The sequence below is a fragment of the Gopherus flavomarginatus genome, chromosome 7 (assembly GCF_025201925.1).
Source record: "Gopherus flavomarginatus isolate rGopFla2 chromosome 7, rGopFla2.mat.asm, whole genome shotgun sequence".
Classification (NCBI taxonomy): Eukaryota; Metazoa; Chordata; order Testudines; family Testudinidae; genus Gopherus; species Gopherus flavomarginatus.
This window is the reverse complement of record NC_066623.1, coordinates 99,708,989-99,727,147: the sequence shown is the minus strand read 5'-3', so window position 1 is coordinate 99,727,147 and position 18,159 is coordinate 99,708,989. Positions and strand designations below refer to the sequence as shown.

Here is an 18,159-nt window from a genome sequence, read left to right as displayed (position 1 = left end):
TCTGAGCATCCCCTGGCTTAACTGATTGATTTGCCTGTTCAATGTGATTTTTCTATGGAATGTTTTTAATCAATAATAATAATGGAACAGGCCTAGTCCTTCATAGAAGAGAGCAAAATCTACAACATTTTTGTGCTGAACTAGTGTGGTGAGGATCAAAATCGCATTCTCAACACCCAGCTGATTTCAGCAGCAGCTTTGCCTGCATCAGGACTCCAGATTGAGCCTATGGTGAGAGTCTTCTAGCAGCTGTTCAAAGGTGACAGGCTAGACACCTCATGACTCTTGTGAGGATTCCTTCAGTGGAAACAAGATTTAAAGTGGTGGCATTTTTATGGCCAGATAAGATTTGATTCATTGCACTCTGAAGTCAATGGTAGCCTTTCCACTGATTTCAGAACCATAATGCAGAGAAGGCCAGGGGTTCTGTTTTAAGATACAAAGGTGGCACCATAAGCTTTGGACCAATCCTAACTACTACTGTGAAAGCTTGGATTAAATTTCTTTTGGTCATGAGACTAGTTACCTGGATGGCAAAGAAAAGCCTGTGTCACATGTGTTCGTAAGGGAGGGGCAGAGAGAAGTGGAAGCCACAATAATTAACCCAGGTTGGTATTTCTATTATTTAAAAAAAAACCCTGATTTTAATGAACACAACTATTTTGCAGACTGGAAGCTGGGATACAGAACCTGGCCCAACAGAACTTTCTTCTCCAAATTGTAGAAAGACCTGTGGAACAAGAAGTATATTTTAAATTTTGGGTGCCCAAGTCTGGTTGAAAAATGGTGACAAACAGTTAAAATTTTTCATGAAAATTTGAATCAAGACGTTAAAAATCCATGTTTCAGGCCGCTCTCCCGAGAAAGTAATTTGTTATCACTAGAGAGAGAAGGGTGCAATGTGAGCACAGGCCTGGGAGCCAGAAACTCTTGCAAGCTAATCCTGGATCTGACTCCCTCTGAGGCTCTGAGCATGTCACAACCTTTCTGCCAGCATTTCCCCAGCCATAAAATGAGTTGAAGGGATGTCTGAGGGTTTTGAAAGCCAAGTATGACACACTTAGGCCTTATCTAATCTTGTCAGGAAAACCAACCCTAATTACAGCTTTAGCCATGTTTTCAAAACAGTGCCCAGATACAGCTGTGTGCATAATTGATTTTTCAGTGCACTTACAGTTCTGAAAAATAAACAAAAATCAGGTCAAACTGAACCAAAAACTTGTGCAAAACTTCATCAAATTGAAAAAATCTGTTTTGGGTCGATTCACAGACATTAAGAATGAATGACTATGACATTTAGGGCTGAAATCCAGATCAGTGCGGGGCTGTGTCACCACCTGCCCTGCAACCTTCAGTGCCTCACAATGCTTTGCTGTTGTAACTTCCAGCTTGGGTCTCTCACAAACCGCCTGCCAGTATGCAGGTCACATGCTGTTTGTGTATAACTGGTCCAGCCACTCTGACCCCAGCAGCCTGTCAGCAACACTCCAGAGACACTTTGGTTTCCAACAGCCTTGGTTACCGCTTGCAGGGTGACCCCAACACATGCCTCGTCCCAGATTTCCCCCCAAAACATGTGTTCTGCACTGTTCAGCCCTCTCATGGACCATCCCAATATATTAGGTCTGTTGCCTCTCTAAGAGGATCAATATACAACAGTTTGCGACCCTAAATGGAGTTACCCACACAGTTCACTGGATGCATTTTAATTAAAGAATAGAACAAGCTGATTTAACTACAAGGAGATAGATTTAAAGTGAGTACAAATGTAAAGCATTAAAGTCAGAAATGGTTACAAGAGAAATAAAGATAAATTGCTTTCCAGCACTAAAACTTAACAAACTAGACTTGGTTCAAGGTGAACTCCCATACCACATGTTCCCACTAACAATGCTGACCAAATTCTCAGGCCAGGGTCTACTCCCAAAGTCCAAAGGCTTTTGTCTTCTTAGATGAAACAGAGAGAAATGAATAAGAGAGAGAAATTGGGGTGGTTTTGCCCCTCACTTTTATAGTTCAGTCACCCTTTGAGCATGCCTTCTCCTGAATGTTACTTCCAGATAAATTTCATTCCTGATGTGAGGACAGAGACAAAGAGTGGTGATGAAAGAGGTGCCATGCCGTTGTTTGCTAAAATGCAGATCTATCTGTTCTTACTCCCCCTTCCTTACCAAAGAATGGTCACTTGACAGGTGATTGCCCATCAACTTTGATGATACCTGGCTAGAGGCATCTGCATTTCCTTTGTCTTTGAGAAACTGGTTTACCCAAGCTTGTCTGGTAAACGCATTTCAGACTTAATTTCAGCTTATGTTCATCATTTTACATATAAAGTTGCTACATACATTTCACCATCATATTATTAATCAGCAAGTTATTAGTTTTCAAATGATACCTCAAAGGCATATATTGTTCCAAGATTATTACAATAGTGGGTAGGGTGTGAAAATAGGGGTGCATTTGGTCATAATGACAATGAATAGTCATTGGGCCCTGTCATAAACAGATAAGTAGGAGTTAATAGAACAAAAGTGCTTCATATCTCTTTTGCCTGGAAAGGGTTAACAAGAACAGTGAGTCGGGCTGTCACCTGACCAGAGGACCAATCAGGGGACAGGATACTTTCAAATCTTGAGGGAGGGAAGTTTGTGTGTGTGCTGTTAGAATTTGGTTGTTGTTCTCTGGGGGCTCAGAGGGACCAGACGTGCAACCAGGTTTCTCTCCAATCTCTCCGATACAGGCTCTTATAAGTTCAGAATAGTGAGTACTAGGTAGATAAGGCGAGTTAGGTTATGTTTGTTTTCTTTATTTGCAAATGTGTATTTGGCTGGAAGGAGTTCAAATTTGTATTTTGCTGAAAGGATTTTAATTTGTACTTGTATACTTAGGCTGGGAGGGTATTCCCAGTGTCTATAGCTGAAAGACCCTATACCTATTCCATTTTAAATTTACAGAGATAATTTTTACTGTTTTCTTTCTTTAATTAAAAGCTTTTCTTGTTTAAGAACCTGATTGTTTTTTTATTCTGGTGAGACCCCAGGGGACTGGGTCTGGATCCACCAGGGAATTGGTGGGGAGAAAGGAGGGAAGGGGGAGAGAAAGGTTATTTTCTCTCTGTGTTAGGATTACTTTCTCTCTCAGGGAGAGTCTGGGAGGGGGAGAGAGAAGGAGGGGGGAAGGTGAATTTTCCTCTCTGTCTAAGATTCAAGGAGTTTGAATCACAGTGATCTTCCAGGGTAAGCCAGGGAGGGGAAGCCTGGGAGAGGCAACGGTGAGGGAAAGGGTTTACTTTCCTTGTGTTAAGATCCAGAGGGTCTGGGTCTTGGGGGTCCCCGGGCAAGGTTTTGGGGGGACCAGAGTGTACCAGGCACTGGAATTCCTGGTTGGTGGCAGCGCTACAAGTACTAAGTTGGTAATTGAGCTTAGAGGAATTCATGCTGGTACCCCACCTTTTGGACACTAAGGTTCAGAGTGGGGGTTTACACCATGACAGGCCCAGGAACAATTCCCAGCTAGGTGGTTAGGGCACACACCTAGCCCATAGAAAACCCAAGTTCAAGTCTCTAATCCAAGGCTTATGTAATTATTTATATAAAGTGGATTAGCTTCTACAACAAAGATTGAGAGAGACCCACACCAGAATATCCCATAGCCCAGTGGCTAGGGCACTCTCCAGCAGCATGGGACACACAAATTCAATCCCTTCTCCACATCCTGCAGAGGAGGATGAACCAGATTCCCAGAGTAGAGCTACCCATTTGCAGATTTCCCTGCTGCCTGCAACAGAGAATCAGTCATTTGGTGCTTAGTTGTTTCTCCCTGAGACTGGAAGGGAGAGCAGGAAACAGTTGAAAGGAAGAGAAGAAACAGAAGGTAAAGGAATGAAAATAAATATGCATATTAAAGGAGGTAAAGTGCAAATCAGGAAAAAGTAAAAGTCAGTGGGGAGGGAGAGAGGAACAAAAATAAATAAGAACCTAAGAGAAAATAGAGACTTGTAAAAGAAGAAAATAGCCTTAAATGGGAAAGAGATGAGAAAATCAAATGTGCGAGCACAGGAACTGCCATGCTGGCTCAGAGTGATAGTTCTATATAGGTTTTTATACTGCACTCATCATTGTAGTATCTGAATGCCTAGGTCCATATAGTTCTGTATCCTGATCTCTGAGAGTACCAGATGGTTCCGTGAAGGGAAAGAAATAATATTTATGTACCCGCCTCACTAGGTTTTGTGATGATTAAGGGCCTGATCCTGCAAAATGCTTGAGGTTATTCAGGTTTGAAGCTGACAAGTGTTTCTAGAAGTGCATAGGATTATTATTAGTATTGTTAGGGCAACTTTCCCAAATAAATCCAAGTGCAGGAGCTGCTAAACTTAATCTCTTCTATTTGGGCCCCAAAGAACAGGAAGTGAGTGGTTTCTGAAACCTGTTAGGCTTGTGTATGGGAAATGCTACATTTATTTAAAAAAGCGAACCAGATGCAGAAATGGCCTCTCATGCATGTTAATCTCTGTTCTTTTTGCAGAATGTTACCTCTATAGCCCTCTTAAAAGGCTACTTGATGAGAGGCCACTGGGGCTTTTGGAAAATTTTGTGCCCTGAGAGTGTGGGGGGAGAGGGAATTTCCTCTGCTGTGGAACAGTAATGAAAGAAATGCTCAGTTCAGACTAGTCTCCAAGGTATGAAATACCAACTCCCAAGTACAAGGGAGGTTTAGGTGGCTGGGGTTGTTTCAGGATAGAGGGGAATAAATTACTTCTCCCTGGCCACGTAGTCAATCCACCTCCACTGCTGCACCCTGAAAGGTCTGGCAAGCTAGATGAGAGGCAGAGAGAGGTGTCCAGATACTCTGCTGAGGGCCAGGCAGTCTAAAAGCCTAAGCGAGGGAGAAATAGAGTGCAATGGGGAGTGTGAGAGAAGTATGAGGAAAGCTTCCACACAGAAAGATGGAGGAAAGGGGACAGAGATGTGGAAGAGAGGTGGTGAGAGAAGAGATGGAGAGTTGAGAAGAAAGAGAAACGTGTAAGAGTTGAAATATCACATAAGATTCTTTTTCGTGGTTATGGACACGTAGCTCACATCACGATTGATAAGACCTGTCCTGGGACTGTACTGAGAGAAGATTCAACTTCCTGGGAACATACGGAACAATTCTTCTCACAAAGGGCGGCATATCTTTGTCAAAGTGACCCTACATTTTGCTGGAAAAAAACCCAGACATTGGTAGTGTCTACAGGACAGCCTTTAAAATCTTATTACAGCTCGCAAACATTTCAACTTCATTTAAAAAGCAATGGTTATTGTCACATTCCCATTCTGATGCCATTTTGCAAGCCTAACTTTGGAGTTTTGGGTGCACTGAGATTATTATATATTTTGCCCCATGGAGGCATCCAAAAGGAGAAGGTTTGCATTTGTGACTGCCCTTTCTCTTGCTCTGTGTGTGCATGTGTGAGAGAGAGTGTCTGTGTGTATTAAAGCTGGTCAGACATTGAGGAGAGGAGGAACTTTTTTTTCTTTTGTCAGCATTTGAATGTTTCTGTTTTCTTCATTGAAATTTCTAATTTAAAAACACTTAAATCAACTCTGCAGCTGGTCAAAAAGCAGGAAAAAAATTTTTTTTAAATGGTCACAAAAGTTTATTCCCATTTGTGGCAGAAATTTGAAATGAAAGGAACCAGCTGTCGTGTAATTCTTCATTTGTTGTTATGAACGAGGTGGCCCACCATTAGGGATCCTGGATGCAAAGCCAATCACAGAACCCACTCAGGTGAATGGCTATATACTAAAGCACTTTCCTTTGTGCCCTCCAATAGGAGCAGCTTAGGCCCTTTTGCAGTGCAAAGCAGCTTCACATAAAGAAGTGGGGCTGACTCCTGGGGCCAAGTGCGGAGACACCACATGCAATCTGAGAGGCACTTTGGAGCTAACAGGCTTTTCCTAGGTTTCAAATTCTGTTGCTGGAACCACACTGCATGCTGAGTGTGGGTCTGTGGAAGGAAGCAGTCTGCTTGGCTGTGAGGCTAATATCTCCTGCTTTGGACAGGAGAGTGGTTCCTTATCTGGGATTCCTGCAAAAGGAGGCTGCCTGTGTGCAGCTTCTTCTTGCAGCTGTTTAGGGAGACAGGATGGCTGCCATTTTGTAAATAAACAAATTACACTAAGAAAATACTTGACTGGGTCACCAATTGCTGCTTCAACTGGGAAACTGACCTGCAGGGCCCTGAATTCTGGCTACCGCTCAGCCAAGGAAGAAATATTTGTAATGGGTCAGTGGCATGAGAGAGACCAGATTCTTATGCCAAAAGTTTTCATTCATAGATTGCTTGGCCCCAACTAGCACAGCTCAGTCGCTGCGCACTAGCTTGGGCACTGGTGTTTGAAAAACTCCTGTGACGTTGCTCCATTGGCTTCGTTATGCACTGCAGAGGGAACTGAGACAGGAGAGCAAGAGGAGTCCTTAAAACACAGAGAGACAAGATTTTCAGGGACTGGACTCCCATTCATGTCCCCCCACCCCCCGATTTCCATCATTTAGTGTCAGTTTCCCTAACACAGCCTCCTTCCCCAAAGACTGTCCTGCCCTCCACCCATCCACAATTTCTCCCTCTCTCCTCACGTCTCCCCCACACCCAATACATTCTGTGCTGTTCTGGGTATGGAAAGTAACTGTAAACCATGCTGTAGGCTCTGGTTGCTATGCACTGCTCTCCAACAGGGTAAAGTAAACCAGAATGTACTGGTGAATCTGGCCCTAAAAGTTAAAATATTAAAAAAATATTTTAGACTGATACTGCCTATCTTCAAAACATTAGAAATATCACACAGCAGCATTTGCTTTGGGGTTTTTTTGTTCAGTGTTAAATCTATGACATTTAAAAAAAATTAATAAGGAAATTCCCAGACAAAAAAACATACTAAAATGGAGTTAAGGTTGAGAGTACAACCTGTTATTTAGGGAGAATATACGATGTTTATCCCAGAAGCAAACTTTGTAAACTGAGGAAGTACAGAATTAAAGTTACATTTTAAAATAAATTCAGACAGGTGAAGGTGTGGAAATAGGGTGACCAGATGTCCCAATTTGATAGGGACAGTCCCAATTTTTGGGTCTTTTTCTTATATAGGCTCCTATTACCCCACCAGCCTCTGTCCCGATTTTTCACACTCTGGGTACGTCCAGACTACTCGCCGGATCGGCTGGTAGCGATTGATTTATCGGGGATCGATATATCGCATCTTGTCTAGATGCGATATATCGATCCCCGAACATGCTCCCGTCAACTCTGGAACTCCACCAGAGCGAGCAGCGGTAGCGGAGTCAACGGGGGAGCTGCGGCTGTTGATCCCGCACTGTGAGGATGGGAGGTAAGTCGAAATAAGATACGTCAACTTCAGCTACAGTATTCCCATAGCTGAAGTTGCGTATCTTACGCTGACTCCCCCACACACAGTGTAGACCAGGCCTTGCTGTCTGGTCACCCTATGTGGAAATGCACAGGTAGGGCATGCAAACAACCTTAACTCTGCCTTACATGGCCAGTGGAAAAAATATGAAAAAGAAACAAACCTTAACCACAAACACTAAAATACATAAATCAAAATTGTTTGTGTTTTGGTGCTGTCATCACAATGCTTTCCTCTCTGGGATGAACTGAGGTAAGAGTGTACCACTAAAAACAAAAGAATTATATGCTGAATTTGTACATGACACAACTCCGTTACTTTCAATGAAGTTGAGTCTTCTGACAATATTCTTGGGATGAATTTTATAAAGCAATAAAGCATTATAGTATATTTTTAGTACTGTTAGCTACATTCCTTTCTTTTATTCTCCCATTACAGAATAATTTCTTCAATGTAGTTATTGGGTAACCATACTGGGTAATACTTAATGGCAATATCTCAGGTTAAAGATAATTCAGTTCTTTGTACCCTTTCAGGTATCAGCCAGGCCTGCAAGCCTCTTGGCAGTTATTCCATCCCTTTGAGTAGTTAGCTCCAACAGTGAGGAGATAAAAAGCTTGTTTCTTGTTATTAATTAAGATTTAGGTCCTTCCAGGAGGTGACTGTATAGTGTCTGGAAATGGTGCTCTGCTGGAAGGTAACTATTGTCCATGCGTTTAGTCTTTAGTGATCCTGACCACAGTCCCCCTCTTGTCTGGCTTTATTTATGCGACAGACAATATTTGGATCAGTCTTTAGAATTCAAGAGCTGGACTTGATTAAAGTACAAACACATCCTCCTCCTCTGTGATTTTTCCAGAGGACACTCTTATGAAATAGCTAGAGCCAAACTTGTTTCCCTTCTCAGAACTTGAAGTCCTTTCCACATTCATTCTTAGCATGCTTCCTTCCATGCACACAACCTGTTTTCACACAGAACTCCCCACAGCACACTTTCCCTGAGAGTATGACATAGCCACAGTTAGACTCAATGTTAGAGCTAAGCCTACAATACACAAGCCAAATTCAGCTCTGACCCAGTTCCAGTCACTTCAGTGGAATGACTTTCATTTTCACCAGGGCTGACTTTTGGGCCTGAGGAGCCCTTGCCTCTTGGTGATGGACTCAGACCACTAGATTCATTCCTTTTTCACCTCTTTGGTAAATCTAATAGTTCTCTATTGAGACCATAACACAGGGGTCGGCAACCTTTCAGAAATGGTGCGCTGAGTCTTCACTTATTCACTCTAATTTAAGGTTTCATGTGCCAGTAATACATTTCAACTTTTTTAAAAGGTCTCTTTCTATTGTTGTATGTAAAGTAAGTAAGGTTTTTAAAATGATTAAGAAGCTTCATTTAAAATTAAATTAAAATGCAGAGCCCCCTTGGACCGGTGGTCAGGACCCGGGCAGTGTGAGTGCCACTGAAAATTAGCTCGCGTGCCGCCTTCGGCATGCATGCCATAGGTTGCCTACCCCTCCCATAACAATTCTAACTACCTGTGTTTTGAAGAAATATCTAAAACAATGAATGATTTTATGTAGCATATGTACTGAAACCTCTAGGTGCTGCAGCATGAGTTAGGGAGTTTGGCAGATTTCCTCCTGAATTCTTTTGTTTTTAGTGGTACACTCATACCTCAGTTCATCCCAGCGAGGAGAGCATTGTGGTGATATAGTGGCAAAAGACAATTAATTCCAGAATTTTGACTAAACCATTCAAATACTGAAGAACTAAAGTACTTGGTTTGACACAAATAATTTACCAAATTTTATAGGCTAGCGTATATTTTTATATTTGCATTAGCTAGATTTTGGCTGCCTGATACTTTCTGTAGTTTTTTGCTAGGGTTTCAACCCTGATTTGAACTTTCCCAGAGTTCTGACATATTCAGATGGAGGTTCAGGACCATTGTTAATTTATAACTTTGGTTTTGAATCTACTTACATCTGCAGTAGCTTTTTTTCATCTATCTGCTGTTTCTTTCTAAAGCCTGATCGTGGCAGACAGATAAATTTACAAGGCGCTCATATACTTCATACAGTGCTCTATAAATGAACAATATACCGCTACCTATTTGTCTTGTTTGGTGGCCCTTTGTGTTCCTTTCTCATTACTCTTCTCAGTCTTTGGTGAGTTCCTACTGCAAGTCAAGGATACTCCTGTAACCTTCACTTCTGAAAACGTCCTTTCATTTTGCTTTGGCTGCCATGGATCTGCCTCAGGGAGCATAACTGCTAGTGGTATTTTGATAACTCAGCTTGTTTTTTAAATTGATTTTGTGTTTGTTTAAAACTTGAAGAGCTGGTGTAGTGTATTGATTATCTCTCAAATTCCAGGATTTGTGTTCATAATCTTGGCATTGTTTAATCATTTTATAAGTTTCTCATCATATATCCACTGGAGACCTATTTGCCTCTAAAAAGGGACTTTGTCATTCCATTAAAATGTGTTGGAGAAAATAGACTTAGAGGTTTTTCCTTGTATTCTGTAACCTGTATCATTCAGTTTCCCTATAATAATTAAGACTAAAACTCACCTAAATACAAAGGGTTCACAAAAGGCCCCCTTGTACTTTATTAAACATGGGTCGGATTCAGCTCCCACTGGAGTCAAGAAGAATTTTTCCATTGACTGCAATGCGTGGTGAGGCAATGGGCGATTTCACCGTAACTGCACCCCCATTTACCATCAAGAGAACTAGTTCACTAGTAAAACGTGTGATCTAATTTTCTGTCCCAGAAATGGAGAAGGAAAATAGGTATAAGAACAAATGCAGGTAAATTCAAATCTGACTTTTATTCACACATAAAGGAGATAAATTCATTTTGAGAAACAGTAAAATGAGAGACAAATGTATGGGATAATGACCCTACAGATTGCTTTTGATTAAGAACCATGAAAGAAATAAAGAGAATTATACAGTAAATTTCAATGTGAAAACATCTGAATAATGAAAAAGAACAAAGGACAGGATCCTCTTTTCCTTCCTTCAACAAAACGTCCACCTAAGCCATTGAGAGTTTTGTTCGAATGAGGACAATGGGATCACGCTATTAGTCTTGGAAATGATTTCTATATGCATTGCAAATGCAAGGGAAGAGGACGGGGTGATTCAAACGAGATTTAATATGCTATAATGTGACTTACAAATAAACCAAAAAAGTTAAATCAGGATTAGGTTTTGTTTAGAAATAAACACGCGGACGTTAGAAAAACAGTACATGTTATTTGTAGTAAGTGCTACTGGATCCAGTCTCACTGACTTCATGCTGCACACAACTTGAACAGCTGTGCAAAATCAGGGCCTGATCCCAGGCCCACTGAAGTCAATGGAAAGACTCTTCCAATGGAAAAAATGTAACATCAAGGCTTGTTAATTTTTGGTCTTAATGAGAATGGAAAGATGTATGCAGGGATAGGGATTTATGACCCCATTCTGCTAAGTGCTGAGTAATTCCAGCGAGATGCTGAATTCAGTGGGAGTTGAAAATGCTCGGTATCTCACAGGATGTTCTCAGTACCCTGCAGGATGGGACCCTTTGGCTGTGACTTTCACAGAGGAAGGACCTACCGTACCTGCTTTGAAAGAGGAAGGCAGAGTGGTCTGTAATTGCTGCGCTTGGGCCACTCGAATGTAGGAAAGATCTGCCTGATATATGCACTGCAGACATTGCTGGATTCCCACCAGGGCCCAAAGGGCTGTATACTTCAAGGAGGAGCCCTAGCTTCTCTGATGGTGGCAGGTCACTCAGACTACACAGGAAAAATCTGGCAGCTAAATTACTGCACAGATTTAAATCTGCCCAGTTTGGGGGGTTCTAAAAGTTTAGCATGCTGGAAGACTGAAGAACAGATGTTTTGCCAAAGGGCACTTTCTGGGTGGAGCCTATTATCATCAGAAGTGGTTCTATGAATTTAAATATACAACCTTTCAGGCAGTATTAACCCATCCTTGCAGAGAAGGTTTATGCTATAATCAAGTAATTTGTCTCCTGTACTGTATTGAGATAACCTGATACATCACAATTGTACCTCAGCATCCTATAAATGATATACAGTATGTGCTGGTGGGCCACGGTTCTTGCTTCAGTCAAATTTAATTAGGAAAAATGAGAACCATATGGTAATTTTGAATACAAGAAAAACAATGTCTGTGTGTTTGGATCCGGCACACTCAAATATTTTCCTAAAGCACTAATTTTAATTCTGCTTCTGAGCACATGACCACACATAAATAGGATTTGATATTTTTACATAATCCACCTGACTTGTATTTACTGCTATATATATTGAGTAAGCATTGCCTGCTTGTACATACAGAAGGTGTAATAATAAACAGTAAGATGCAAACTAGCAAGTTAAATGAGACATTTTAAATAGTTGATTAAAAAGAACACTATTATCTAAAATTACAAAAAAGTAAGTATTGCTTTTCTAATGTGCATTTGTTTTTTGTTCACCAACATGACAAAATTACGCTGTGAGGGGTAGATAGTGGAATTCAGTTCTAAGATCAAGATCAAATGTGTTAATAAAAGGCAATACAATAATCTAACTCTCTGAAACAGTATTTGAGTCACTATGCATAGGTTAGGACTATAAAAGCAGGCTTAATGAGGAGAATTATATATTAGGAACGTATGCAAATAGTTGACATAGTTCACTCCCTCAGTAAGTATAGAAATCAGCAGTATCAGCTACAATCATTTCCATCTAAATTGGAAGCAGAGTTGTTAAAAGAATGAACCTTTTGTTATCCAGTCCCCGTTCTGACAAATACTATTTTCCATTTCCTTTATTTAGCCAAAGACCGGCTCTGCTCTATGTGGGCTTGGAGAAGCTCTGCAATTTCCATGTGGGCAGATTTCAGAGCGACAGACAGAGCAGAATTACCACTCTACATGGGGAAAAAAAAGAAAATGAATTTACTATGCAAATCTTTCAAATAAAAATCTTACTGGACAGCTAAGGATTAATGTCTGTTGAATGTGGAGAATTGCATGTGCCAGTTCTACTAATGGGAAAAAGGGTTCCATGCATTACAGTGACAAAATTGCCCATGACGTCAAAATGGCCTAATCCTTCATAGAGTCATATAGTCCAAGGCCAGAAGGATCACTAGATAATCTAGTTTGGCCTCCTGTATGTCACAGGCCACCAATACCACCCAGCACTCACACACTAAACCCAACAACTAAAATGAGACCAAAGCATTACAGTTCACAGGCTACCAGACTGTTATGTGCCACAGGCAGAGAGTAGGAGGGACTGAAGGGGACAAGTGCTCAAGGGCCCAGCAATGACAGAGAAATGATTCAATGAGCTATACTCAGATAATCCTGGCAAGCGACCCATACCCATATGTAGCAATAGAAGGCATAAAATAAAACCATGGTGACTACCAATCTGACCTGGGGAAAATTCCTTCCTGACCCCATATATGGTGATCAGTTAGGCCCTGAGCATGTGAGCAAGAACCAGCCAGCCTGGGCACCTGAGAGAGAGAGAATGCTTGGAGCCTTCTCAGAGTCCTGGCCCTCCCTGCCCAATGTCCCATCTCCAGACGTCATCATCCCTGATGCTTCCGAGGAAGGAGAAAATACTATTCAAACACCAGATGTTTCCCCCTTTTGTCAGTCTTCCTGAGAAAAGCATCGACTGTAAGGAGATGTGTGTGAATCTGAACATAGTCTCTGATCACAGTATTTAGCAGGCTGCCAATCTTAGTTACCAGATCAGCTGCTATGTACATTGGCCAAACCAGACAGTCTCTACGCAAACGAATAAATGGACCACAAATCAGACGTCAAGAATTATAACATTCAAAAACCAGTTGGAGAACACTTCAGCCTCCCTGGACACTAAGTAACAGACTGAAAAGTAGCAATTCTTCAACAAAAAAACTTCAAAAACAGACTCCAATGAGAAACTGCAGAACTGGAATTAATTTGCAAACTGGATACCATCAAATTAGGCCTGAATAAAGGCTGGGAGTGGATGAGTCACACCTTCTTGTCAACTGTTTGAAATGAGGCACTCTGATTACCACTACAAAAGTGATTTTTTTTGTCCTGTTGATAATAGCCCACTTTAACTACTTATCTCGATCCCCCCACTTGGTAAGGCAACTCTCATCTTCTCATGTACTGCTATATATATCTCCTACTGTATTTTCCACTCCATGCGTCTGGTAAAATGGGTTTTAGCCCACGAAAGCTTATGCCCAAATAAATTTGTTAGTCTCTAAGGTGCCACTAGTACTCCTTGTTGTTTTCATTTTTGATGATACAGACTAAGATGGCTATCACTCTGAAACTCTGACTATCCAAAATTAAGATGAGTTGTGGAGAGAGATTATAACAATCTGCACTTGTATATGTTTAAATTAAACAAAAGACATTATATTTGGTGTTCAGCTTATAGTCATGACACTGGGCTCTCCGTCCTGAAGTTGGTCAACTTGATTTATCAGCATAAGACAGTTTTTGCCAGTGTACTAGTTCTAGTTAGTCTGTTTCTAATGAATTCATCGTGGTAGTATCTTGTCCAATTTTGGGTGCTGTTAGCAATGACTATTCCCCATTAAATAATGTCTAAATTAAGAAAAAATGCTGTTTATTTAGTGTGCTTGTATTTGTCTCCATTTGAGTGTATATGTGTATTGCCACTGACTGTGCAGACACAGACTGATACATAGATCAGTCTACTGTTCTAATCTCAGATAGCTAGCCCTGCCCATATGTTCCTGTTTGTTCTTTCATCCTCCTCTGGCATCATCTTGAAACAATGCTGCTCTCTGGTAATGAAGGCTGTGAAATTCATCCTGGATAATCAACAGTGGTTGTTGAAGAGACAGTGCATGATCCACGTCCTTGCACATGAACAAAACCAATGCATACAACTACTGAAAAATTTCAACTTAGAGCCACTGTATATAATTCCTCAGAAACATCATCAGTTAGTTGGCAGTGTGGTGTGCTGCCAGCTTGCAACTGGTCTGGCCATTAAACATTTAATTGTGTTTATATAAATAACATTGTTCAGTCCTTGTCACAGTACCGAAAGCTGTAAATAGATAAGCAATGCTTCTTTGTTTCACATGGGAAATATGATAGCAAGGCACCTGGTACAAAAGAGAAACCTTGTGATGGATTTAGATTGATTTGGGGTCTTCAGCAGGTGACCTTTCAGTCACCTTTCAGATTAAAACCTTCAAGTAACGTTATAGTGCAGCACATCTTTAACCCTCACTAGCACAATCTGCTGTCTAATTAGTTAAACAGAGGGAAAGAAGCAGATACAAATCTATAATCGTCTTGATTCCATGGGCATGGAGGAAGCTAAGTTATTGTCTCAAATGGTCTTCTTTATTCTATGAAAATTTCCTCTCCTGTTGTTTCAGTGGTTTTCACAGTGCCGGATGTCCAGGTGAGATTATGATGTACACAAGCTGTAAATAACAATTTCTGTCCTGGAATTAACTGCCAGTTATTCGCTCAAGGGGGTTCTCAAATCTTCCTTAACTAAATAAGATAGTGATTCACATACTGTGCAGCTACTGAAGACTATACTCCAAGGCTGAAATGAGATTTTAAAATGTGCTAATGTGATCTTTGCCAAGGCAGTAGTTTCCTTTCCAGTTAGATGATCTATCCAACCTGTGAGTGGGTGAAAAGAGAGGACTTGGACAATTTGATTTATAGCGCTGATAGGGCTTTTGTTACAAGACTCTCTCTTGACAAGATCCTAAGAGCTCACTTCTGCTGTTCAGATACACTGGTGCAACACTCAGTCATTTAAATCTGTATATCCAAAGGGCAGAACTAGGCCCTGAGGTGTTTTTCAAAACAGAGGAATCATTTCTTGTCTTGGTGACTGCTGTCTGGACATTCGTACTGAATGGCATGCTACATGCTAGCCTATTTAAGGGATTAATGGAAAAACTCCCATTGACTTCAGTTGAGCAGGGTTTCACCCTATATATTAATACATCTTGAGCAAATTTTTCAACAAGGTTGACTTCCCTTTTATGGGTGCAACTTGCACCTACAAAATTTGTACCCATATTTTTGCACCCACAAGAGTAATCTGTGTATTTGTACCTCTAACTTGGCTGCAGGTGCACATCAGGCAGTTAGAACTGCAACCACTCTGCAGCAGCAATGCATTCTGTTGGTTCAAAACCTCAGCTGAATATTTCACCTCTAAAAAAGCAAGGTGTAACCTATTCTTTATTTAAAATGTACCTCTTTGTGTCTGTAGGTGTGCTGTGCATAAATATTTCCCCGTTGTGATGTTTGACATGATCATAATGCAAGGGTTCTTTCCGCTGGAGCTGAGAAGATCATTCAGAGGTACTCAACACCCACCCATTGATTTCAATAGGAATTGTGAGTACTCAGGGCCAAAAAGAATCAGGCCATAATGCCTAAATATTAGAGCTGATCAAAAAAGTAGAGTTTTTTTCATGGGAAGTGTTCATTTTGGGCAGAAATTTGACCACCAAAATATTCTGGCCGACAACTGAAATATTTTTATTTGAAAATGCTGCTCTGATGCCTTATGGAACTTGTAGTTCAAGTGATTCAAGCTCCAATTCTCCTGTTGGCTGGGCTTCTTGGATGGACTACACCTCCCATGATAAATAACAGTCTACCTGCATGGAGAGGAGAAGTGGTGCAACATGGGAGTCCCTGACTGTGGTGCATCATGGAAGACTGAGGGACTACTGCATGTCTGTATGTTAGGGTGACCAGATGTCCCAATTTTATAGGGACAGTGCTGATTTTTGGAGCTTTTTCTTATATAGGCACCTATTACCCCCACCCCCGTCCCGATTTTTCACATTTGCTATCTGGTCACCCTACTGTATGTTCCTATATCAGATTACAAACTTCATTTTGTTTTGTGAGTGCCATTTTGATTGCCTACACTTTTGCCTTTTACCCTCCATCTTCTGCTAAGACTTCCAGGGAGGCATCATGAGAAATTCTTGCAGCTAGCAGAAGCTTAACAATCCAGGGTCATTTACTTAGATGGTCTCCCATTCAAATACATGCACCCTAAGACAATGACCTAGCTGCAGCCTGAGGAACCAGTTCAACTAGGTGAGTTTGTAACCAAGCAATGGATCACCTGATGTTGGATTTGAAGTCACTGAGGAGACTAGGGGTGTGTGGGGGCTGGAACTTTACAAAAGGAAAGCTCTCTCATTGGCTGTTACAAATGGCAAGTCAGCATTCTGAGGAAGGAAGTGAATTTTTCAGTTGTGACCTCCTGTAGTTAAATGGTGGGTACACTCAATTAGTTGATTCTGATAGGTGCAGTTCTTTCAAAGGCCCTGTCAAGTGGAGAACTGGACATTTGATTATGTGCCAGGTTTTTACATAAAACTATATGGTTATAATGAAGCTGTGGTCTATTAACATATTTTTCTGTGGTTTGAGCAGTGCATCATAATGCTGGAATAAAGCTCTAAGCCAGAGTGAATCTTCCTCATTATTTTCAAGATGTTTTTACACTTCTAATTATCTGGTATATGCCAATGGGGCACGTATTATCGTTTGTAACCTGCTTGTTGTCTGTAATCCACAAATGCAAAGGGCTGTATCCAGGCGTACTGAACACGTACAAAATAGGAAACATCTTGAGCTCCATGCTGCATGCACGCACCCCAGGTGTTACTTATTATGGTATTTTAAAGAGATAAAGGCCTATGTTGGAATCATTCTCTCTCTCTCTCTCTCTCTCTGTCATGCTCTTTCATATACCAAAACTCCAGCACAGGATACTGCTGTAGTTCAGTAGTGTTGTACTTACATGTTCACTGTATTGTACAGTGACCCCTGTCCTAAGCGAATGCTCAATAAACTGAGAAAAGGTTTTGTTTGCTTAATGGAAGTGACCTCCTACCAATGCTGGAGTACAACTGTAGTTAGTACATTTGGGGATTCTTCAGAGGTGATCTATGAAGGCAGTAGCTTGTCTGTTAAGCATGCAATTGTGCAGTTTGGCTTGGAATTGAAAATGGAGTTAAAACTTGGGTTACTCATCCTCCAGATCCTTAAACTGATCCAGTCCCCTTTATCTGTGAGACAGGCAAGGCACAGAGCCAAAGCCCACTCATTAATATGTTTGATAAGGGAGAAACTTTAGTTTCCAGGAGGTGTCTAGTGTCTGCTCCAGTTCTAAGGCAAGAAAGCCATATGGTTTCTTTAAACATTCACTAATTGCCTCCTTGCAGTGACTGTCTGAATATGTATATTTTTTTACAGTACATGCTGCAACCACCTGTTTCCCTTACCTTGTCCATTAATGTAGTGTTACAACCAGGGTGAGCCAGAAGAAGCTTCACGATCTCAACATTGCCATGCTGACAGGCAACCATCAGTGCTGATGTTCCATTATCATCCTGCTGGTTTATGTCAGCCTTGCAAGACAACAAGGCTTTCACCATATCTCCCCTGTCATGGCTGACACCTAATATTAAGGCAGTCCGGCCTCCCTAGGAATATTGCAAGACAGACCAAACACAATGACATACCCATCAAAGAAATATAACTTTATTTACACAATCTTAAGCATTCAAATAGCATAGCAGTCTTGCTTGGAACACAGGTCGCCCTACAGCAGATGCTGTAACAAATCTGTGGCCAGTTATAACTTCAGGGTTGACTCTTCTCTGTGTCATGGCTCCTCAGAACGTCA

General features: G+C 41.1%; 1 protein-coding gene across 1 annotated transcript in view; it reads right to left on the bottom strand.

The window, feature by feature from the left end:
- Positions 1-10,229: 10,229 nt before the first annotated feature.
- KANK4 (KN motif and ankyrin repeat domains 4) overlaps positions 10,230-18,159 on the bottom strand; it is a 53,100-nt gene continuing 45,170 nt past the window's right edge. Inside the window, exons 9-10 of the mRNA XM_050961979.1 lie at positions 17,756-17,956; positions 10,230-12,349 (exon numbers count right to left, since the gene is read on the bottom strand). Coding sequence (XP_050817936.1) covers positions 12,248-12,349; positions 17,756-17,956 — 303 coding nt within the window. The 3' untranslated portion in view covers positions 10,230-12,247. The remainder of the gene's footprint in view (positions 12,350-17,755; positions 17,957-18,159) is intronic.